The sequence below is a fragment of the Pyrus communis genome, chromosome 16 (assembly GCF_963583255.1).
Source record: "Pyrus communis chromosome 16, drPyrComm1.1, whole genome shotgun sequence".
NCBI classification, from domain to species: domain Eukaryota; kingdom Viridiplantae; phylum Streptophyta; class Magnoliopsida; order Rosales; family Rosaceae; genus Pyrus; species Pyrus communis.
The window spans coordinates 15,637,944-15,661,277 of NC_084818.1; the positions used below are offsets into that span (position 1 = coordinate 15,637,944).

Sequence of the window (23,334 nt, forward strand, 5' to 3'; positions counted from 1 at the left end):
TCTCCCAACTGGGAATGCATCACATGTGGCCGGCTTGAAGCCTAGTGATTGAGCAGTTTACTTGCTTTGCCACGACCTTTTGGGACACTTAGGTCGAACAATGATGCTACAACGCATCTCTTTACCCGAAGTAAGGATTTTATGCCTACAAGCACACTTTGCCAAGCCTGCTCATTAGGGAAATTGATTTTCTATATCATTCCTCGCAAAGATACGAAATCATCCTTTTTCATAGTGGATTCGAGGGAATATATGTGGACTAATCTAACCAAAATGTGGACCATATAAATACTTATGGTTTTTGTTGATGAATTGACAAACTGGTCACATGTTTGTCCACACACATTGCTGCTAAACCTCATGGCGGATTAAGGGCTTACCACCCTACTTATCCCTTAAAGTCCAGGAGATTGGATAATGTCGAAGAGTTTACATCGATGGGTTTCGATAAAGTATTGCATGTATTTTGGGTTTATAATTGAACATCGAATTCCCATGATTCACCCCTAAATAGCCTCGCCTAGTGATCATAAAGCGCAATTTACATAATTGCCCGAATTTTGGTAAACATACCAAGTTTTCGATTTCTACCTAGGGCTATGCAATCTTGTACGTAGTTATGTTGGTCCACCTTGAGGCCCATTGCCACCCAACCTATATGACGTTACAGTTGGTTACTGGGTACAAACCTGACGATTTTCATATTTACACATTTGGGTGTGTATTCCATGTGCCAAGTTGCACCGCCACAACGTACCAACGTGGGTCCTCAAAGAAGGATGTGTATCTTTTGTCGATCATGATTCTCCTTCACACTAACTCTCTTAAAGCCCTTGCACATGATCTCTTTACCGTTCATTTGCGGGTTGTCACTTTAATGAAATTGTCACTTTAATGAGATAGTCTTCCCACCATTAGGGGGAGATAAGAACGTCAACATTCTTGGAGAATGACGCAAATTTGCGTGGACGTTGCCCATTATGTCGCATCTCAATCCCCATACTGCACAAGTGTGATAAGCAAGTACGATGAATTCTAGTTTTTAGATTATTGCTCTAGACGCATTCTCTGATCTAGCTAAAGTGACGAGATCATATACCTGCTGCAAACATGTCTGCAAGGATAGACGTACTTAACGGACGTTGAGTCAACATCCCTAGAGGATGTGCCGCCTTTATTAGACGATTTAGACGCCCCTGTTGGACGATCCGGTACACCGACAGATAGCCAATCAATCTATCTTGGCCTGGAACACGACATATCATTCGGTTTGTAGGATTCACTTCCCTAGAAGAGGAAAACATGGCACAACAATGAATCTAAGATCGATCGCTATTTCAAATCATTTCCATCTCATGAGATTAATTTGGATTACTCCCGAGACTTGAAGTTCTTGGTCTAGTATGCTAGTTTGGATGAGCTAAATGGAATTGAAATGAGATTATCATCAATGATGTTTTCACTTATATGGTAGTTACCGACATAAATGAAAAGCGATGATATCGAACTGTGTTCCGTTGATTAAGTGGCAATGTAGAACTGATTGGACAAACAAAATTACAATCCAGGTCAAATTCCTTAACAAAGTGTGTTTGGACCTGTCGTTCCTACACTGCCCAAGGTAACCCTATTATGTTACAAGTGGGAAAGGAAGCGTTATGAGATGAATGAAATAGTACGATATGATGCACGCCTTACGGCGCGAAGTTTCTCTCAAACGTCCTGTGATTGATAGCAGCTTTATGAAATGTGGTTAGTGTTTTCTCCATGGGGATATTGTTACGGAGATTTACATGTAAGTTCCTGAAGAATTACATGGAATGGTTCAAATAGTTCCAAACCGCGGAACACCCTCTTAACTTATTTGAGGCGTTCACTTACAATCTGATGGATGTGGTATACCCACATAAGTGATTATTTGATCAGTCAAGGATATAAATTATGCCCTTGCATGTTAGACTATGAAGTCTTATTCCGAATTGCTAGAGTTACAGTTTATGTCGTTAACACAAATCTCAATAAGACTTCGGAAGAGCTTGAGAAAACTGCCTCACACCTAAAGATGGAATTTGAGATGAATGATCTTGAGAAAACTCGTTTATGCCTTGACCTGAAGATTGAAGCATTGTTCTAACGGTATTTTGGTCTACTAGTTGAACTATACCCTGAAGATGTCACATTTGAGTATACTTTTGATCGTCCATATGTTATATGCAAATGAGATCCTTGAAAAGGTTATGGAATATGAAATTCCATATCTAAAGTTCAACTTTGTGCTTCGTTGTACTTAGCTCATTGTATTTAGACAAGACATCTCCTTCGCTGTTGATCTTGGTAAAGACGCAGCATTGCGCCTACACGCAACCACTAAATTGGTACTAAAGACATACCCTGAAGGTACTACGAGGGTAAATTCTAACGCATCTCGAGCGGATCCAACCCCCTGATCCTCAAAATGATGCTTGCCTTATTTGTTATGTTGACGCTGGTTACTTATCAAACCCGCACAAGGCTAAATCCCCAAATGGTTATGTCTTTACCGTTAGGGATATCACAATATCTTGCAGGTCCACGATATGACCTTAGTTGCGAAATCTTCGAATTGTTCCAAGACTCACCTCACTTCACTACGCCACAAGTAAGACATGGTTAGGAGCTCTTGTTAAGCATATTCGAAGTACTTGCTGTGTTTTCATCCATTGTTGAGTCCCGACGACGATACATGAAGATTATGTCGTATGTATCAACCCGATTAAGCCATGATACATCAACGAAGTCAACACCAAGACATATTGCGTCCACATCTACATCAGCAAAGCATCAAGAGATTGAAGTCATGCAAGCCGATCCCAGACAACCTTGCCGACCTCTACATGACGTCACTGTTGAAGTCAACCTTCCAAAAGATTGTCCGAGGAATTGATATGCCTAACTATCATATGCAATGCTTGTAGTTCTCATTTGGAAGTTATGTCAAACTCAGGGAGAGTATCTAGAAGTATACTTACTTGATCTTAATGTACTCTTTTTCCCTACTATTAGGAGCATTTTTCCCACTGGGTTTTTGCTACCTAACTAGGTTTTAACGAGGCACCCATCCTAGGTTGATCATACCCTTGTGAGCTCTTCTACTTGCGTCTAAAAGATGTATAATTTTGACTTAATGCAACTTCTCACTTTTCTCCTTAGACTATGGGTTTTTCCCCACCTTGGGTTTTACCATAGCGAGGTTTTGTGAGTTTTACCTTTTTATGCATTCTTCCGTTGATTTGAGACTCGCATTCGCTCATTGTGCCGACGACTTCATCAACTGTACTTACTTCAACGATGAAGACCTGATGCGCCATCTGTTTGAGTATTTACACACTCAAGGGGGAGTGTTGCAGTCATATTGGAATAAGAATGTGATTGTGTAAATCCTAGTTTATATGAGAATATATCTTATATTCCTATTAGGAGTAGATTACCTATTAAATGTTGTAATCCTAAAGGATAAAGAATTAATCTTCCCTACTACTATAAATAAAGGCACAAAGAGGAGGAATAACATACACCCACAATTACACATCTCTCTCTTTCTCTCTACTATTGCTGCACATTTCTCTCTCTCTATGGCCTCCATAATTATTCAGTAAATTATGCCTACAATAGGTTCTGTATTTTTGTTTGCATTTTTGTAATGTAATTTCAATTTTCCTCAAATGGTATTATTGTAAGATAAACTCATAAAATTGCTTGTAAAATACAAAAATATAGAACTGCGCCATTAATAAATACATGTAAAACTTTTTCAACGGTGTTGATTTAAAAGCAAAAAATCAGCGGACGGTTTCAAAACACATCAAATATGAGATCTGGGTGCGCGGGTCATGATTAACCAACTCTAGCGGCTAAAGTCTTTGATTAGATGAGATGTGGGTGCACGTCCACATCAAATATGTGTGTGTTTTCCACAGGCCGCGTGTTTTGACCGACCAAACCAATAACGTAGGTGACCTGCACTTCTGTTCGTTTGTTGAATTAATAATAAATTAATACATTTGTTAATGTTAAGTCACCTACTTGGATTGAGATTATCTGCTTTAACCACCTTTTTAATTACAATTAGGACGTTTAAATCTAAAGGCTCTTTTGTCATTTTCTGTATGTTAGTTAAATTAGGGTTTGCCGTTTTCGGTGTTTTACGCTTTTATTTAAACACAAATGGTGTTTTCTTTCACTGTGTAAATAATTACAAGTGGGTTTTGAACAACATGTATGGCATTTTTTTTAGGTCGAAAAAAGAAATGTGATACATGTTTAGAAATCAAATTACGAATGGTGTGGTTTCAATATTACATGTGTCTTAGTTATTAGATTTGATTTTTACAATTGTTTAGATCTTCTATTTTCAATCACATTCATTTATGTTTTCGTATCATTCAATCCTAAGCAATATTGTATTGCAGTGGATATGATGACTTACCCTAAACCTCCAATTTCCCTTAGTTTATGAAGATAATCGGGCAATTCGAACAGAGAAGAACTTACATGTAAATGGTCACGTGGCATCTTAATTACATGTAAGTCGCTCTTGATCGGATGTGTTTAAATTCTAGAAGCCCTAGGCAATCTAGGGATTTCGTACAAGTGTAATATAGGAAAGGCCTCTCTCCCACGAGGCATTTCAACCTGAAACATTGAATAAATACTTCATTAACATTGAAGTTCAAACGTTCTGTAATCACTTGGGGATCAGAAAGCTTGTGAATCTCCACTATCGTGAGGCGACGATGGGAGCATTTGGCATTGGCAGTACTCCGAGATCGGAAATTCGCTAAAACTGTACCGTACAACTGCACAAGGAAACAATATGAAAAGTTATATCAATGTTATATGATGGATTAAAAACATCGGCATTCATAGTCATAGAACGAGGCCATACCATGGTTAAAGAGCCAACTTAATTTCTTCAACCATACTCCTAATGTCATACCTATGTTCAAAGAATGAAATCTAACAATCAAACAGGAAGTAAAATGTAATGTTTTCTCGAATCAATTATTAGGGGTGGAAAAAATTCCCAAAAATTCCGAACCGAACCGAAAAAATTCCGATCCCAAACCAAAAATTTCCCAAACCAAAATTCCCGAAATTTTCGGGATGCTATCCCGAACCGATCCCAAAATTTCGGTATGAGATTCGGGATTGGCTTCTCGATATTTCGGGAATCCCATACCGAACCGAAAATATATAATATTAATTATTATATATGTATTATTCTTTTATAAATTATGCTAGTAGTTTCTAATTCATGATCTGCAACTTGGAATGCCCTACACCTTGCATATTTTTCATGTTTTGTTTGATATTCATATGGATTTTATTATTGCTGCTGCCATGGCTAATGATTTTAGAAGGCTTGATTCTTTTGTCTCTCAACATATTGCAAAAAAAGTTTAATTAATTTGAATTTTGACTATGATAAAAACAGTCAGGCATGTCAGTGTTCAATTAAATGGTAGTGTGAATGAAATGAAATTCCTAGTTCATGAATGTGTTCTTGAATTATATATTTGAAGAACAATTCGTAATTTCATATTTCAATTTGGGATTCCCGATTTGTCCCAAAATCCCGAAAATATTTTGGGATTCCCGAAAATTTGGTTTGGGATTGGTCTTCAAATTCCCGTCCTGAAAAATTTTGGTTTGGGATTCGGGATACTAGTTTCGGTATGGTATCCCATACCGAACCACCCCTATCAATTATCAGTGTGCTTCATTTCCGGACAAGTTATGAACTCGATTCTGCTATGAAAACCATTCTTTAATGCATGTATATCTCTGCAAATATCTCCAATAACCTATCATTATCACATGGTTAAAAAACAGTACAGCGTAATGAACAAGAATAGAACCTGAACATTACTTCAATAGTGGTTATGGCCTCATTTTTGCTGGTGGACCAAAATTCAGGACACGGGATCAAACTTTTTTTTCCTTTTCTGTCAGTGGTATGCAACAGACCCCTATTATTCCAGTAGTAAACTGATTTCCGTTGCTCTTAACAACACAAATTAGACTACACTCCAACTCTTTGTCATTCCGACGCCCTTTTCCTCCATCATTTTTCTCACATTTATAGCCTCCTCCCATTTCCCAATAGAACTATACAAGTTTGAAAGCATTACATAGTAGCCATCATTTTCTGGATCAGATTTTATGGCATGCCTTGCAACCCTTACGCCCAACTCAATTTCATTGTGAATCTTACAGGCACCTAATAATGATCCCCACACACCACCATCAGGAGATATGGGCATTGACAGAACCAAATCTTCCGCTTCTTGCAGATTACCAGACCTGCCAAGAATATCTACCATACAAGCATAGTGCTTCAAATTTGGGTTTAGGGAAAGATCTTGCATTCTACGAAACAGATATTTCCCTTCTTCAACCAGCCCTGAATGATTACAGGCTGAGAGAAGAGCAAGAAAGGTGAGTTCGTTTGGTTTAACATTTGAATCTTCCATCTCATGGAAAAGTTCTATTGCAGATTCTGCACGTCCATGTGTTGCATAACCTGAGATCATGACATTCCAAGAAATAACATCCCTATCTTCCATTGAGTTGAACAATTCTCTTGATTTCTCAAGTTCCCCACATTTTGCATACATATCAACTAATGCAGTCGCAAGGGATAAATTGTTCCCAATACGTCTTTCCTTAATGTGACAATGAACCTTTTTTCCTTCTTCCAGAGATGCGAGATGAGAGCAAGCTGAAAGCACTGTTACCAATGTTGCTGAGTTGGGCATGAAATTTTCTGCAATCATCTTATGATATAGGTCTATGGCCTCGAAAGAATGTCCATTGTGAGTGTACGATGAGATCAATGAGTTCCATGTTATAATATCTTTCTGTGTCACAGAAAAAATTCTCCTTGCAATAGTCAAATAACCACTTTTTCCATACATGTCTATGAGTGAGTTGGCTACTGAGACATTTTCATCCATACAAACCTTAATTATAAAGCAATGAAGTGATCGGCCAAGATGGATTGCTCCCATCTGGAAACACGAAGAAACCACAGATACCAAGCTATTAGAATCAGCTTCAATGCCTTGATGTCGCATCTTCCTAAACAGTTGTATGCATTTTGTACGCAGTCCCAGCTTACCATAGCCATAAATCATAGTGTTACACGACTCTTTGTTCTGGTGCTGCATTCCGCTGAAGAGCTTCTCGGCAAGAGTCAACAACTCAAACTTGCAGTACATGGACAGTAGTTCACTGTGAACCATCTGACTCGATGCATAATTCTGCCTCGTGACTAATCCTAGGAAGGCCTTTCCTTCATTGATATTTGTGGAATTTCTAAAACCTGAAAGCATGCAACTGACAACAATTTCATCTGGGAAAATATCACTTTCCTGCATTTCCCAAAACAAACTTAAGCATTCATCCATTAACCCAGATCTAGCATAAACACCGATAGCTGACGTCCAAGATATAACATCTTTATTTTCTACATCACAAAATGAAAGATAAGATTCTTCAGGTCTCCCGCATCTGGAATACATGGACAAAAGCAAAGATTTAACAGCTCCAGAACACCCAATTCCCCTTTTTACTACAAAACCATGCAAGCATCTACCTTCTACTAAAGCACCCAGATACCCACAAGCTTGAAGACCAACTTCCAACGTTCTGAAATTTGGCCTCTCACCAATGCCACCGATCCTGTGCATCTCACAAAGACACTCCAAACCCTTCTCACTCTCATCATTATGCACATACCCAATTATAAGCGCGGTCCAACAAACCACATCTCTCACAGTAATTTCATCAAACATAAGAGATGCATCCTCCATTCGACCACACTTTGAATACATATACACAAAAGAAGAGCCAACTGCCGAATTAATAGCGAAGAGCCCGAGTTTCTTACCCAACCCATGAACATTGTTGCCAATGTCAAGCACCATTAACTCAGCGCACGAGGAAACCACCATTGGAAGAGTAAATTGGTTAGGAGCAAAACCCGAAGCCCGCATTTGGAAAAAGAGAACGAGGGCTTTGGAGTAGCCGCCATTGGAGAAATGGGTTTTGATTATGGAGTTCCAAAGAAAGGTATCCTTGGGAGAAACCGAAGCGAATACTTTGGTGGAAGAAGTGGGTTTGGAGAGAGACGCGTAGAGAGAGATGAGCTTTGCGCATATGAAGATGTTGTTTGAGTTTGCAGAAGTGATGATCAGAGCGTGGGATTGAGAGAGATGCTGGAAGGTTGGAATCTGGTTGGAGAGGAAAGAATCGAGATGGTAGTTAAGGTAGTCAGAAGCGGAGAGTGAAGAAAATGGAAGAGCGGAGGAGGAGGGAAGGCGTTTGAACAAGTGGAGGGCTTTGTGTCTGAGGTTGAACATGGGGATTCCCTAACGGCTAGGTTTCTTGGGTCTTCGGACTCTTTGCCTTCTAGTCGCGATCTCTAACCCAGAATAAATATTGTTCTGTTTAGAATTATAGTCATCCAAAATATTAATTTTTAAATGATATATTCATGTATCATCTCCAATCGAAAAGATTAAGCATAATTTCTCAATAATTTACTAGTTTTATTTTTATTTTTTTAATAATAATGTCATTTACACTAAGGGAGATAATATGAACTTATCCTCACATTAGGTTAGTAATAATATAGTTCAAATTGCTTTTACTAGTTTTAAGTTTATATTTTAAATTTATGCTTAATTTAATTAAAGTACCTTTGAATGTTTTCAAATCAGTCTTTGAATTTGAATCAATTATTGTAATTGAGAAGCGGGGTCCCAAAAAAGATCTAAAAGGGGAGCTAGAATTAGCTAGCCTGATGCTCCTCTAGCCAAATAATGACCTGATGGGCTCCATAGAATTATAGCACAACATTTAGTTAGAGATGAGTTTTGGGGAAAATTAGGTCATTTTTTAGCTTTTGACCTTTAGCCCTATTCATTGGAGATGACTTTAGCGCCAATTTTGTAGCTTCATAATAACTCCCCTTTCTCTACTCTTTTTTTAATCACAGACGCTAAAAGATGTGTTGCGTTCATTGTTTTATATTGAGCGAGATGGTTGAGAGCTAATTAATCTTGACAAGAAACGAAAATCTGAATACATTATGTTAATGTCTAAAAACGCTAAAACTGAAAATACTCTTTGAATTCCCTCTGCAAATCTTTCATCCTACAGTAATGATGGTTAAATTTAACTTGAATGCAAGTTATTACTAGAACAAATTACATAGAAAGTCAATAATTAATAATACTTAGGGAAAAAAGCAAACATATTTTTTCCATCCAAGCAAATTGCAAAGAAACCTGATGGTTATGGTTTAAATTTAAAAAGACCATCAAATTAATTGATTTAATTTTAGAATGGACTGAGGCACACTTGAAGTTGTCGCCTTAGCTTGGAACAGAGGTTTGGTAGAAAGTGGTGCATATGGCACTATTTATTTTTGGCCTTAATCCTAATGAATTTGACTAGCGGCAATTGCATGTCCTACAAAGCAATAATAATAGTTATATTTTTGGTTTAATTATAACCACCTCTTAATTCAAAATGAATTCAATTAATTTGTCTCCACAATAGTTAATTAATAGTTTAATATATTCACTTTAATACTAATATATGTCCGACTACTTACACGCCAAAAGACATATTTTAAACATGTTTGGTTCCATTCACATTAGGGGCAAAACTTTTACTTTTAAGGGTATTTGTTTGCCCTAGTTAACTTTCATTGGATTGGACTGGTTTAAATATTAGTGTAATCCTTGTATGTTATATTAGTTTAGTCCGTGTTTATTGCCTTGTAGGACTAGCTTTAGTGGGACTAAGGAGGACTAACCTCATAGCATGACCCCTCCCCAACAAACAAAAAAGAAAATCTTGATGAAACATTTTTGGTACTGTTGAATTTTAACATTAAGGATGTTTTTATCTTGAAAATCTCTTCTACTATTATTCATTTACACTTTTATTTTGTCATTTTCATTCAAACTAAAATTTTAAAAACTTTTCGTTAATTTTGCCAAAAAAAAATTAAAAACCATGAGACGAACCAAGACCTTCCCTTTTGTCCTACTTGCGCCCTCTCTGCTCTCATCGATCGCGCCATCCAATTGGGTTTCGTCATCCACGACCTCGATTTTCAATGAAATGGGCTTCTGGCTCCGTCCTCGTCGACCTCGATCCTCACCACTTCGCTTTTTGGGATGTAGACGAGCATGGGTGAAATCCATCGTCTAATGGCAATACCTAGACTCGAATTGAAAAACCACAATTTGTTCGAAGCCCTGCACTATCTGCTGAGCAACTTTTCAAGAAAAGAAAAGGGAATAAAAGAGGAAATAAAGAGGGAGAGAATTCGGGAGAGCATTCGGGAGAGATAAAGAGTACTAGAAAAGGAAAGAAAATGAAAAAGAGAATTAATTTTTATTATTTTGCTTCTTCGTCCGATAATGCTTTAAACGTTTCACTAACTCAGTCTAGTTTAGTCTAGTCTAAACCAGTCTAGCTTAATTTTTAAAATTAGTTCAGTTCAAAATAATTCAGTGCAACAAACGCACTCTAACATTATACACACCTAATAAACAATGGCCACATGGTCGGTTGGCTAGGGAGGACGAAAGATTCGTTGACAAAATTGCCCGCAGAATGCTTGACTTCCTTTTATCACACACAACCATCTAAATCATATGGTATAATTATCTTTCTAAAAAAAAGAAAAAAATTTAAAAACATCTGGCATTTGACCAATAATAAGCATGATACATGAACTTTTGACCATTTATTTATTTTTTCACCAATAATTTTTTTTTTTTTTTAACAAATGATATTATCTACATTAAATAGGAGGGGGATGAGCTTAGCCTCATAATGGGCTAGCAAAAATGTGGTCAAATTCACTTTCGAGAATCAAACTTATGACATCTCACTTACAAGTGAAGAGGAATACCATTAGACCTACGGTCAAATTAACACATTTTAATATAATGGAATTAAGAATGTCGAAGAATTTATTAGACGAGAAGGGAAACAACATTTCCATAAATTAGTACACAAATTGGGTTAGGATTTGTTGTTTTAATACGAAATTACATCGATACTCAAGATGTCACATCCCGGGCTCGACTCCACCATCGCATGATATTGTTCGCTTTGGGTCCTGACCATGGCCTCACGGTTTTGTTTTTGGGAACTCACATGAGAACTTCCCAATAGGTCACCCATCCTAGGATTGCTCTCGCGAGCTACTCGCTTAACTTCGGAGTTCCTACAGAACCCGAAGCCAGTGAACTCCCAAAAGACCTCGTACTAGGTAGAGATGGGAATATACATGTAAGGCTTACATGATCCACTCCCCGGGGAGATGTGGGATGTTACAATCCACCCCCCTTAGGGGTCCGACGTCCTCGTTGGCACACTTTCGCCTAGGGATTGGCTCAAATACCAAATTGTCACATCCCCGCCCGGGCCTCTACCATATCCCGAGCTCGACTCCACCGTAGCACGATATTGTCCGCTTTGGGCCCCTATCACACCCTTACGATTTTGTTTACGAGAACTTCCTAGTGGGTCACCCATCATGAGATTGCTCTTACGCGCTACTCGCTTAACTTCGAAATTCCTACGGAACTCGAAGCTAGTGAGTTCCCAAAAGGCCTTGTGCCAGGTAAAGATGAGAATATACATATAAGGCTTACATGATCCACTCCACTGGGCGATGTGAGATGTTACACAAGAGGGTAGGTAGCTAGTATTTTTCTTCAAAATTAGTAAAAATTGCTACCCAATCTTCGTCACATTCTTTTTTTTAGATAATGAGATTTTCATTTAGAATAGTCAAGACCATACATAACACGAGACATGTCAAACGTGTTTCTTAGAAAAATCCAGTAGGTCAAAAAAACATTATAATTAAACAATCATAAACTCATGAGAAATACAATACAATTTCTTAGTCACGAAGTACTCTTAGTTCTAAACTCTAGTTAGGAGGACTTAACTTTGGTAGCTGAAGAACTGAAAGTACCATGAGAAAAGGAAGTCATCGGCGCACCGCCCTCTGATTATCTTACAATCGTTTTATAAAGAAGCCATGCTATCCTCGAACAAAAAAATAAAAAAATAAAAAAAAATAAAATAAAGACGAGATTGCTCTTCATAGTCAATTACCAAGCACACAAACCATAACCATAATCATAAAGATTTTTCTCGACAAAGCGAGAGAACGACTATATTGACAAAAGGTATCCTCAACAAGGGGAGAGAGTGAGTACAACCAAAAACCCCAAAAAAGGAGGAAGAAAGAGATCAAGAAGATTGCCTCTACCTCAAAACAAAGGCATGGGTCCGACTGGTGGAGGTTTTTTAATTCTCTGATACTCTGACTGCTTGGTGGTTTTCATCTTTGTCACATTCATGTGATGTGGAAATAGGTAGAGGAAATGCCAAAATGGATTCATGTTTGTGTTGCCGACAATGAGAAGAAGAGGAGGAGGATACTAGGGTTTCTTTTGTTCTCTTTTAAGGTGTTAATATCAATTCTGTATAATTTGTTTTTTTCTTCTATTTATTTATAAAATTTCTATTTTTGTGCAATTAGTTATAGGAGTAAACTCCTCTTTAATGGGTGATGTAAAAGTAAATTAAATCTTCAGCTGGTGTCATCGTTATTTCTCAAATGTGATGGATTTGTGAAAACACGATAAACTTCAAGAAGTGTTGATATAATTATCCCAATAGAATGAATAATGACTCCTCTTAAATTAGAAAGACATATATAAAATAGATTCACAGTTACTGTAACGTCTTATTTTATGAAAATAATATAATGTATAAGTTTATCAGCACAAAATATGGCATCATTGAATTACACTCTTGATGCTGCATATAATGATGAGTGTTTTCTTTGTATTTTTTGGTCAAGACCACAATGTGTCCCAACCCTCGAAAGGTGGGACTAATCTTTGGTCGAGATTCGGTCTATCTCAGCTGATTTCGAACCCCTGCCAGGAAGGCACCCAGAATCTGCCAACTGAAGGTGACAATTTTCCAATTGCACCACACCTTGTGGTTAATGTTGATTGATGAGTGTTTTCTTTACCAATGAGCAAAGACTTGTCATGTCTGCTGGTCTCTATTCAACAAATTCATCAATTTATTTTTTAAATCAACAAATTCATCAATTTATTTTTTAAATCAACAAATTCATCAATTTATTTTTTTTAAATCAACAAATTCATCAATTTATTCTTTAAATCAACAAATTCATCAATTACAAACACCAATTGTAACTCAATAATTAGGTGATAAGTAACTAATACGAACCAAATCTACCCCTCTTCACCAGAAAGACTGGAATGGAACCCCTCTTCACTAGAAAGATTGGAATGGAACCATTACTATGATGAGGATTTTCTTCAGATCTTTTTTATGAGGATCTCAAAAACTCACATATTATCTATTTATCGTATATATTATGATCAATTTTCGTTAGATATCATTTATGTTTAATTTTAAATAAAAAATTTAAAATAATTTCTAATCGATCCAAATTCAAAATCAAAACAACAGCAGCTAGTGAGAGAAAGTAATTAGTTAATTTATTTTTTCGAGGTTTAATTCTTTCATTTCTTCTCCTGAATTAATTATAAAATCGAATTAGAAAATGTTTTCATGAAAGAGAAGCAAAAAGACACAGAAAGACAGAAAATAAGCGTCTTTGACTCTTTTGCAGATTACATATCGCAGATTTGCTTGCTGCTAAGATTAACCAGAGCCTCTGAAGTCTGAACTGTCTCTCTCCCTCCGCTGTCAACTCTCTAAGTCTCACAGTCAACTCGGACATGGGAAACAGCTAAGAAGCTTGTTTCACTCAATCTTCCAGAAGCTCTGCCATGTGTTCTTGATTCCTCCTTAAAGGTACATCTCTTCTTCCTCTTCTTCTCCTTTCAGCTGAATTTCTTCTTCTTTCATTATTTGCAGACATGGGTTTTGCTTGTTTTTCACTTTTGTTTGGTTGCTTGGAAAATTGATGGGATCGTCAGAATGGAACTGACAAGAAACTTGAACTTTTCCTGGAATGAAGATTGAACGGCAATTTCCTCCATTTTTTTATGTTTTGATTTGAATGGTTTTGTGGGCTGAGCTGAATTTGTGTTTCGATTTCCGAGAGTTTCTGCCTTGTGTGATAGGATTTAGTAATGTTTCTGCTACTGCTTGCAATATATGAATGATTGTTGAGAAGAGAACAGCCAACAACATGATGTGGTAAATAAAACAATGAGATCCCAACAAAGACGGAGGCATATCGAAAATTGAATCTCTTACATTGTGCACTTAAAGTGCCAAAGGATGATGATTTCCGATATCTTCCCGAGTATGAAATTCATTGTCATATTAAACTTTGCTTCTTAAGAAAGTCCTGCTCGACGAAAAAATTTAGGCTTTGTGCTCAAATATAGACTATGGCTGCCAAAAAACTTACACATATTGGTTTCCATTAAGTTCTTTTTTTGCTGTTTTGTTTTCCTGACTGAAACTATACTTTGGTAGGTTGGCAACTACCAAACTGTAAAAGGTCTTCTACTTAGGCTTGCCTCAAAATTGTTATTGTTGCAGTTCCTACGGTTTATCAGAATATTTATAACTCACTGAAGGATTTTTTGTCCCTTTTTGGAGATATGAAATTGATTCAACTGCTCGATCACCGCCAGGCATTTCATTGCATCCATAACTAGCAAGAATGATGATGTCAAAAATAGAGCCAGTCTTTGCAGCTTTGGTATTGGCTTGCTTACAGTCTTTTGTATTGCCTGATGCACAAGGTACGGTTCTATGCGACATTTAATTCATTCAGACAGCATCTGGGATATGCTATGCACAACAATCTTCCCATTTTTTTCAGTTGTTATATATCATAAGAAACAAGCCTAAGGCTAACAAGTCTAGTATTGTTTAATGCAGTATTGTCCAATATTGTGACTTCGATGCAATTAAATATTCAAGCGTTTGGGTCCTCTCTGCACCTCTTTCTTGCTCTCTAGGATATTATAGAAAGAATGCTGAACCAGGGGGTTAGTGGACTGTCTTGAGGTCTTTGTGTGGGGGAAACATGCTTCTCTTTCTCTCTAGGATATTATAGAAAGAACGCTGAACCAGGGGGTTAGTGGACTGTCTTGAGGTCTTTGTGTGGGGGGAACATGCTTCTCTTGCTCTCTAGGATATTATAGAAAGAACGCTGAACCAGGGGGTTAGTGGACTGTCTTGAGATCTTTGTGTGGGGGAATATGCTTCTCTTGCTCTCTAGGATTTTATAGAAAGAACGCTGAACCAGGGGGTTAGTGGGCTGTCTTGAGGCCTTTGTGTGGGGGAATATGTTCACTATTTTCCTTTTCTAGTATTTATGTAAAGTGGTCGTACACTTCTTTTAGCGAATTTTGATTGGATGATGAATCTTTGCATTTTCGGTTTCAGGAGATGCGCTGTTTTCGTTGAGGACTTCTTTGAATAGTTCACCCAATCAGCTCAAGGACTGGAACCCCAATCAAGTCAATCCATGCACTTGGTCCAATGTGAATTGCGACCCTAACAATAATGTAGTTTCTGTGTAAGGCATCCTTTGTTCATCGTGATGTATTGTTATCAACGGATCACTTCACAATACAAAATTCATCCTTTCATTGATTAATGTTTTTCACTTGTCTATGCTTAGTTTTGTCTTTTCAATTTTGCAGAACATTATCAAATATTGGATTTTCTGGCATCTTGTCTCCTAAATTAGGAGCCTTGAAAAATCTTCAAACACTGTAAGTAAGGAGAATACTTGCTACGTTTATCATGATTTCTGTACACTCCATTTTCTGGAGTCATTACTAAAACTAGCACCGTCACCACGATCCTGTATTTCTCAATATCTGTTTTTTGATATTGACATGTAAGAATCAAATCTCCTATATTTTTGTTAGAGTAAGGATGATGAGAGGAGGGCGACTTGGGTTCTGTACTTGAGTTGTTGAAGTCAATTTTATTTTTTTTTTTTTAGCTGAGTCTCCGAATCACATGCTTTACAAGTAAGGTAATTGTTAGGATAGTATTGTCAGACTTGTTTGTAGAGTATGACTGTGTCAACTTTTGTATGATCCTAACGACTTAAGCTTTCCGGAATTGTGGCACACCAAAGTACTTATGAAGAATAAGTGAATATTGTTTTTCTTTTTGGATTTCTATTGATTACCATAAGACGTAACAGGCAGGATGAACAGAAAGGCAATGAAATTTTCCAAAACCCCATATGTAATTCCATGAGTTTGCGTGAAGTTTACGTTGTGCTCATTTCTGTTTGTTAATATGCGAAGAACTAATCCATTAGAATAATACATGTGTCCCATATTAGCTTAGTATGAATGGATTTTGAGATGAATTCTTATTCACATGAGAGACCATTGTTAATGCTTAGTGGTGGCAATCCAACCCATTGGGTTGTTAACGGGTAACCATTAAGACCCGTCTAGTTTGATTTCACCATGATATGGTGGTGAGATTGGTAGTTGTGATGATAGTGTGAAACCTTATTCTGGTGAAATCAAACTAAATGGGTCTCAGTGTTTAGTTGGTTACCCATTAACAATCCGATTGATTTTCCACCTCTAGTTAACACCGTTACAAAATTATTTTTCAAGGGTAGCAATTAATTCTTTATTCTGCGTAAAGCTTGAGCAACAGTTCTCATTTGTCCATGTTTTGGTTTTTTGCCTCTTCTATTTGTAGACATATAAATGTGTGTCGTATGGCTGTGATTCTAATATGTATAAGGTGCATTCATCTTGCAGTTCATTAGAAGGAAATGGCATAACTGGTGAGATACCAAAAGAGTTTGGAAATCTGACAGTTTTGTCCACCTTGAATTTAGAAAATAATAATTTAACTGGTGAAATACCAGCTTCTCTTGGCAATATGAACAATCTTCAATTCTTGTAAGTTGTTTCATCCGTGTTGTTTTATGTTTTCACTAATATCTAATGAGCCTGCATTGTCCTTAATTTTGTCTGACAGTGCTTTCTTGATGATGAAAACAGGATTTTGAATAACAATAATCTGAGTGGTACTATCCCAGAGTCACTTTCAAGTCTTTCAAGCTTGATTAGTCTGTACGTTATCTTTTCTTGTACAGTGTACATGTGATATGAGAAATCAGGATTTGTCCATTCAAGTTATACTATACAACTTTATTTGGCTCTCTATCTTTTAGAATTCTGAACGTTATCCATGTGAATTTGTATACTTGGGGATCATTTCTTCAGTATTTGATGCCACAGTTCAAACTTTGTTTGCAGTCAGCTTGGCACCAATGCTCTCACTGGTCAAATACCTGAGCGGTTGTTTAATGTCCCAAAGTACAAGTATGAAGAACTTGAAAATGTTACTGTTTCTATCATTACAAGACTGCATGCCACTCTCTCTCTCTTAGTCTCTCCATGTGTCCACACACCCACATATTCAAAATATAGTTTGCAGCATGAATTTTGATCTGACCCGTGTTGCTTGTTTCAGTTTTACAGGAAACCACCTAAACTGTGGTGTGAATCTCCCTCACCAGTGTGCACCTGATAACGATGGTACAGGTTAATGGGTCAAATAACAATATCCGAAATTGAACTGTTCTGTTTACCTTTCCTTTTTGTAAGCTTACACGATGGGGTTTTCCCACTCTTGACAGGCCCTAAAAGTAAGCCGAAGCTTGGAATCATAGTTGGAGTTGTTGGAGGGCTTATCATTTTAGTATTACTTGGAGGTTTACTGTACTTTATCTGCAAGCGTAGACACAAAGGCAAGCGTGAAGTTTTTGTGGATGTTGCAGGTACGCATTGCTTGCTAATTGTAGAGCTGATTAATAGCCCCATCATCTGACCAGTCAATGGAACCTTCATTTTAGTTTTGACCAATCATGCTTTAGTGGTTCAACCATAATCTTATAATGGCACATTAAAAATTTCCTTTTTGTCAACCAAATTAGGGTTATTATTGAATTGGTTTATCGCTATGGCTGAAATTACATAAGGGGTTCCTCTTTAGGGTAAATATTTACATATTCATGGTATGTTATGCCATTGGACATTAGGTAAGGTTGAGAGTGGTGGGGGTGCCAACATCTTGTAGTTTCAGAAAAGAAAATATCGTTTATTGGCCGGCCATTGTTAAAAATTTGGAGTTCTCATACAAATTTGGAGGGCTAAACTTCATGAGCAGCAACATTTTGGTTGGGAGGCTAGATTTGGGCTCTGGCCAATGCCGTTACCATTAGACATGCTCTAATAGGTAGTGACGTTTCGGCCCTTCTGAGCCACGAGCTGGCCCTTTGGGTGACTGGGCATCCCACAACATTAGGAAATCTTCATCATTGTAAAAAGATTTAAGGAAACAGATAAAAAATGCCGGATCAACTCCTAGTCTGAAAGTTGTACACAATGTAAATTATCAAAATAATGGACGTAAAAGGGACCCCCGAATAAATTAAACAAACTTCTAAGTGGAAATCGTGCCCATTTTTTTTGTATATTTTATTTTTCTATGAAATTAAGCAACAAATATTGGAATCATTTTTGGTATTACAATTAAATGACAGAAACAAAGAGGTAATAGGGGAAAGTAATGATTAGAATGGGAATGCGATAAAAACTTGATTTTGATATACATCGGATCATATGAAATGAACCCTGTAATCATTACAAGAAAGATTGCGTTTTCTCCATGTGACTGCACAAGTTGCTGAATGATGCAAGAAAAAAAATGTAAAGTATTTGTGACCAAATTGATCAGATCCAAAAGGTACTCATTACAGGGCATGGTACATGTCATCTAAAACTGTGTATTTTAGATTTTGTTGTCAATGAACTTTTTATTTTCACCAATTTCAGTCTATAGGACCTGGGTGAGCCCTGCCATGCATAATTTAGCTCATTTGGGGTTTTTTATTTTATTTATTATTTATTTAGTTTTATCTAAAACCATTTTTAATTGCTGCACCCAGGTGAAGTTGACCGAAGGATTGCATTTGGCCAGTTAAGAAGATTTTTGTGGAGGGAATTGCAGCTAGCAACAGACAACTTCAGTGAGACAAATGTTCTAGGACAAGGAGGTTTTGGAAAAGTCTATAAAGGAGTGCTATCTGATAACACAAAAGTTGCTGTTAAGCGTCTCACAGATTATGAGAGACCTGGGGGGGATGCAGCTTTCCAGCGCGAAGTAGAAATGATAAGTGTAGCTGTTCACAGGAATCTATTAAGACTGATCGGGTTTTGCACGACTCCAACAGAACGCCTTCTAGTGTATCCCTTTATGCAGAATTTAAGTGTTGCCTATCGGTTGCGAGAGATCAAACCTGGTGAGCCCGTTTTGGATTGGTCTACAAGAAAGCAGGTGGCATTAGGCACAGCCCGTGGGCTAGAGTACCTACACGAACATTGTAATCCTAAGATTATTCATCGAGATGTAAAGGCTGCTAATGTATTACTTGATGAAGATTTTGAAGCAGTTGTGGGCGACTTTGGCTTGGCAAAGTTGGTGGATGTTAGAAGGACTAATGTGACAACTCAAGTTCGTGGCACAATGGGTCACATAGCACCTGAATATTTGTCCACTGGGAAGTCATCAGAAAGGACAGATGTTTTTGGCTATGGGATTATGCTTTTAGAACTTGTAACGGGACAACGGGCAATTGATTTTTCACGCTTGGAAGAAGAAGATGATGTTTTGTTGCTTGACCATGTAAGATACACTCTTTCTGCATTTGGGTCCCTCTTTCTCTTCCCCACTCCCCCTCTCCCTACCTCCTCCAAGTGTGCATGTTAAAATAACAGGAAATGGCATGTGTTTCAATTTTTACATATAATAATTGTTTTGATGGTATTGGGAGCTTTCCACTCTCACGGATGATATGTAGTTGTATGGTCAAAGAGTGTATCCAATTCTATGTAGGTATGGTATGGAATTTTGTGCGTAGCTTATGCTCAGCACAAAATGATATCACACTTAAGGAAGAAAATGTGGGGGTTTTTTGTTCATTGAATGCATATTTTTGCTTGAGTTTGTTCTCATTGTGCGAACCTTCTTTGCTTATCTGCTCCTGAAGGTCAAGAAGCTGGAAAGGGAAAAGAGACTGGATGCTATTGTTGACAGCAATTTGAATGATGGTTACAACATCCAAGAGGTAGAAATGATGATCAAAGTTGCACTTCTTTGTACGCAAGGATCTCCTGAAGACCGCCCGTTAATGTCAGAGGTGGTACGGATGCTAGAAGGAGAGGGTCTGGCCGAGCGCTGGGAAGAATGGCAGAATGTTGAGGTTAATCGTAGGGAAGAGTATGAAAGACTACAAAGGAGATTTGACTGGGGAGAAGATTCTGTTTATAATCAGGATGCTATTGAGTTATCTGGTGGACGTTGAGGTCAACAGTAATTCTGCACTCATTTCCTCGTATACCATCGGCGTGTAATATCGTTTTTGGTAGGTTAGCTCGGTTAAAACCTGAATGAAGCATATATGTAATACCCGAATCGTAATATCTTGATTTCATCTTTTAACCTTTTATTTGTATATCTTGTGTGTACATGGTACATGATTTTGTTGGTGTGGCCAAGCCGTGGAATACAAACCTTGCAGATTGCATAATCAACGCTGTTCTGTATTTAGAGAAGCTTTTCTTGTTTCCCATGATGTTTGTTATCGTTGGCAGACGCCACTGTTTGGAACTATTAATTTCCAATTCAGTGGATCATTTTCTCCATATTTGTATGAACAATTGAGACGCCACTGTTGCTGTAGGATTTCGTAGCGAACACATGAATTGTTGGCACATTGCAACTAAATTTTAACTGGTGACACCCTATCTTTTACATTAACAAAGATCAATACTGACCATTCAAATGAGCCGTCCCATGAGATGCTTATATTTGGCATGAACTATGACTCACGTAGGATAAAAAACTGAGAGATACACATGGACTCTGATCCAATGGTCCACATTACGAGTTTTAAAACTCAAATAAAACAGAGATTATTAGAATTATTGACACTTAAGAAATCCACAAAAGTATTTATACATCAACACTCCCTTCTGAACCTTTTGCACATTTTACTCCAAGCATTCCTCTCAAATATACAAACCTGTCTTTTAGAAGTGGCTTGGTGAAAATATCAGTCATTTGTTCCTCTGTCTTGAAATATAAAAGTTCAATTTCTTTCTCTTATACAGCTTCTTGAATGAAATGGAACTTTCTGTTATTGTGTCTTTTTTTTCTAGTGGAAGACATGTTTCTTAGCAATGGTTATAGCAGAAGTGTTATCACATAAAATCTGTGTGGCTTCAACCTTTTCTTCACCAAAATCTTCTAAAACAAATCTCAACCATTTTGCTTGAGAGGTTGCTCTTGCAGCACTGATATATTCATCATCTGTTGTGAAGAGTGCAAATGTGTTTTGCTTGATTCAGGCCCATAAAAATACCCAAAAACCAAGATTAAATATATATCTTAAAGCTCTCCTCAGATCATCTTCACTTCATGCCCAATCAATACACAATATTTTATTAGAAGTGTTGACTTTCCCTTGATATACTCAATACCTTAGTCCAAAGTATCCTGAATGTATCCACTCTCTTTGCTGTTCTCACGCATATTCTTGTAGGGTTGTGCATGAATCTAGAGAGTAGGCTGGCTGCAAACATGATGTTAGGTTGCAGTCAAGTAAAGCAGACTTCCAACTAATTTTCTTTATTGAGATTCATTACCTGCCTCACTGCCATCCACTTAGCAAGTGGTGTTCCCTCAGTTGAATTGATTAGCTGCCTCATATTTGGATTACTATATATCCATATATTCTTTTCCCAATTAGTATGATTTATATATTTGCTAATTTATATTTTATAGTATTTTATTGGTAAGTACAAATCCAAATATTTTAAATACGTATCACCATATGCTTAGTCAATAAACATATCGATTGATGTGGTTTTTACATATGAGGCCATGTATCGGCCTTGTTTGTCATTAGAGCACTCCTTTGACGAATCACCTTTTTAGTCTATTTTTGTATTTGGCTTAGAAACTTGAACTTTTTCTTCTAAGTCGATGAAGTTTTCAATCTTGACCGAAAAAATAAGTGGCCTAACTTTTTCTTCAGTCAAGTTGACAATTTTCTTGAGTCGAAGCTTAATTGTGGCCGGAGCAAGAAGTTGCCCCCTGGCATTTTGATCCAATCAAATCTCAAACGGAATTGACTTGTATGCAAAATCATAAGGCAAATTTTTCTCATCAAGCCACGTATTAAATCTGGCTCTATCTTCTTTTAACCATTGTTCTTACAAGGTGCCATGAGCATTCATCCTTATCATTTAAGAGAAGGATTTTCGCCTCTCTTCATATGTGTCAAGGATTATTTTCGTCTCATGTTGATCTAGGGTCTCCTTCAATCGGCTATGAATTAGAATCTTGATATATCATATGAACTTTGTTGCTTTAGCACTAGGTCCCTCTAGACGTGCCAAAATGTTGACCCTAAAAACTACTTAGCCTACGTGGCATGCAGACCGAATAACTAATGAACTAACTATGTTCTTCTGGTGAATGCAGGTGTACCAACTCGTTACTAAGCTCGATCTTGAGTAAAAATGTGGTGGTGGTGTTGAATGCAGTGCTGACTTCTATTGTCCAAACGATCGCAGCCAAAGAATGAACTAGTCTCGGCTTCTGGGTTTTAGAGCCTCAAGACAAGGCTGTTAGTCACTATGAAGTTCAAATAAGGTTCGGCTTTTAATGTGACGAACACTAAGTAACTGGGAACACCTCACTTCGACGAAAAGGCTAATGAGATGACCTATTTTAACAAGGATTCAAAGACTCCTTGTCGCCAAGGATAATTTCAATTATTTTAAAAATAACTATTATGGTTATCACAACCATAATAATATAAAATAATTGAAAATCACCTTAATATTTCTCTCATCCAACGACTTATAATCCTTCACACTCAATTGCCTCGATTGCATGGGCCGATGTTGTAATATTGGGTCCAAACAATTTTATAAGTTGTGCAAATGTACAATGGGCTAGCCTGACCTGCACAACTTTCGTAATTGATGTTAGTAATTCAATTTTTTGTTCTTAAAGGATACTACTTGCATATTATTATATACTCATATCATCATATCACATGATGAACGGTGTAATCATTTCATAAGAGAAAAGAACCAAGTGTTGGGGGAAAAAAAGAAATCACCAATATTAGTTGGAATGCTTGATTGGATTAATAGTCCT

The 23,334-nt window shown here is 37.3% G+C and overlaps 2 protein-coding genes across 6 annotated transcripts; one reads left to right on the plus strand and one right to left on the minus strand.

Annotated features, from left to right (window-relative positions):
- Nucleotides 1-4,510: 4,510 nt before the first annotated feature.
- Nucleotides 4,511-8,426, minus strand: LOC137721387 (pentatricopeptide repeat-containing protein At4g39952, mitochondrial-like). The gene is made up of 3 exons (XM_068460480.1): nucleotides 5,898-8,426; nucleotides 4,925-4,975; nucleotides 4,511-4,835 (listed from the first exon to the last, which is right to left on the minus strand). Exon 1 carries the CDS (start codon nucleotides 8,400-8,402, stop codon nucleotides 6,057-6,059), a length of 2,346 nt encoding a protein of 781 aa, XP_068316581.1. The 5' UTR covers nucleotides 8,403-8,426; the 3' UTR covers nucleotides 4,511-4,835; nucleotides 4,925-4,975; nucleotides 5,898-6,056.
- Nucleotides 8,427-13,716: 5,290 nt separating this feature from the next.
- Nucleotides 13,717-20,718, plus strand: LOC137720335 (probable LRR receptor-like serine/threonine-protein kinase At5g10290). Of its 5 annotated transcripts, XM_068459391.1 has the most exons (12): nucleotides 13,717-13,944; nucleotides 14,578-14,602; nucleotides 14,739-14,849; nucleotides 15,499-15,631; nucleotides 15,759-15,830; nucleotides 16,854-16,997; nucleotides 17,100-17,171; nucleotides 17,358-17,423; nucleotides 17,575-17,645; nucleotides 17,741-17,881; nucleotides 19,052-19,788; nucleotides 20,153-20,718. In XM_068459391.1, exons 3-12 carry the CDS (start codon nucleotides 14,768-14,770, stop codon nucleotides 20,465-20,467), a joined length of 1,833 nt encoding a protein of 610 aa, XP_068315492.1. In that variant the 5' UTR covers nucleotides 13,717-13,944; nucleotides 14,578-14,602; nucleotides 14,739-14,767; the 3' UTR covers nucleotides 20,468-20,718. The 5 variants fall into 5 exon arrangements, with proteins under 5 accessions (XP_068315492.1, XP_068315491.1, XP_068315490.1 ...); XM_068459390.1 differs by lacking the exon at nucleotides 14,578-14,602 and having other exon boundaries at nucleotides 14,644-14,849; XM_068459389.1 differs by lacking the exon at nucleotides 14,578-14,602 and having other exon boundaries at nucleotides 14,704-14,849.
- Nucleotides 20,719-23,334: the final 2,616 nt, after the last annotated feature.

Excerpts from the sequence above, each read along its gene's own strand:
- LOC137720335 (XM_068459391.1), top strand. The coding sequence starts at position 14,768 with ATGATGATGTCAAAAATAGAGCCAGTCTTTGCAGCTTTGGTATTGGCT. Across the intron at positions 15,632-15,758 it reads AACAATAATGTAGTTTCTGT|AACATTATCAAATATTGGAT; the intron begins GTAAGGCATCCT and ends TCAATTTTGCAG. Across the intron at positions 15,831-16,853 it reads TTGAAAAATCTTCAAACACT|TTCATTAGAAGGAAATGGCA; the intron begins GTAAGTAAGGAG and ends TTCATCTTGCAG.
- LOC137721387 (XM_068460480.1), bottom strand. The coding sequence starts at position 8,402 with ATGTTCAACCTCAGACACAAAGCCCTCCACTTGTTCAAACGCCTTCCC.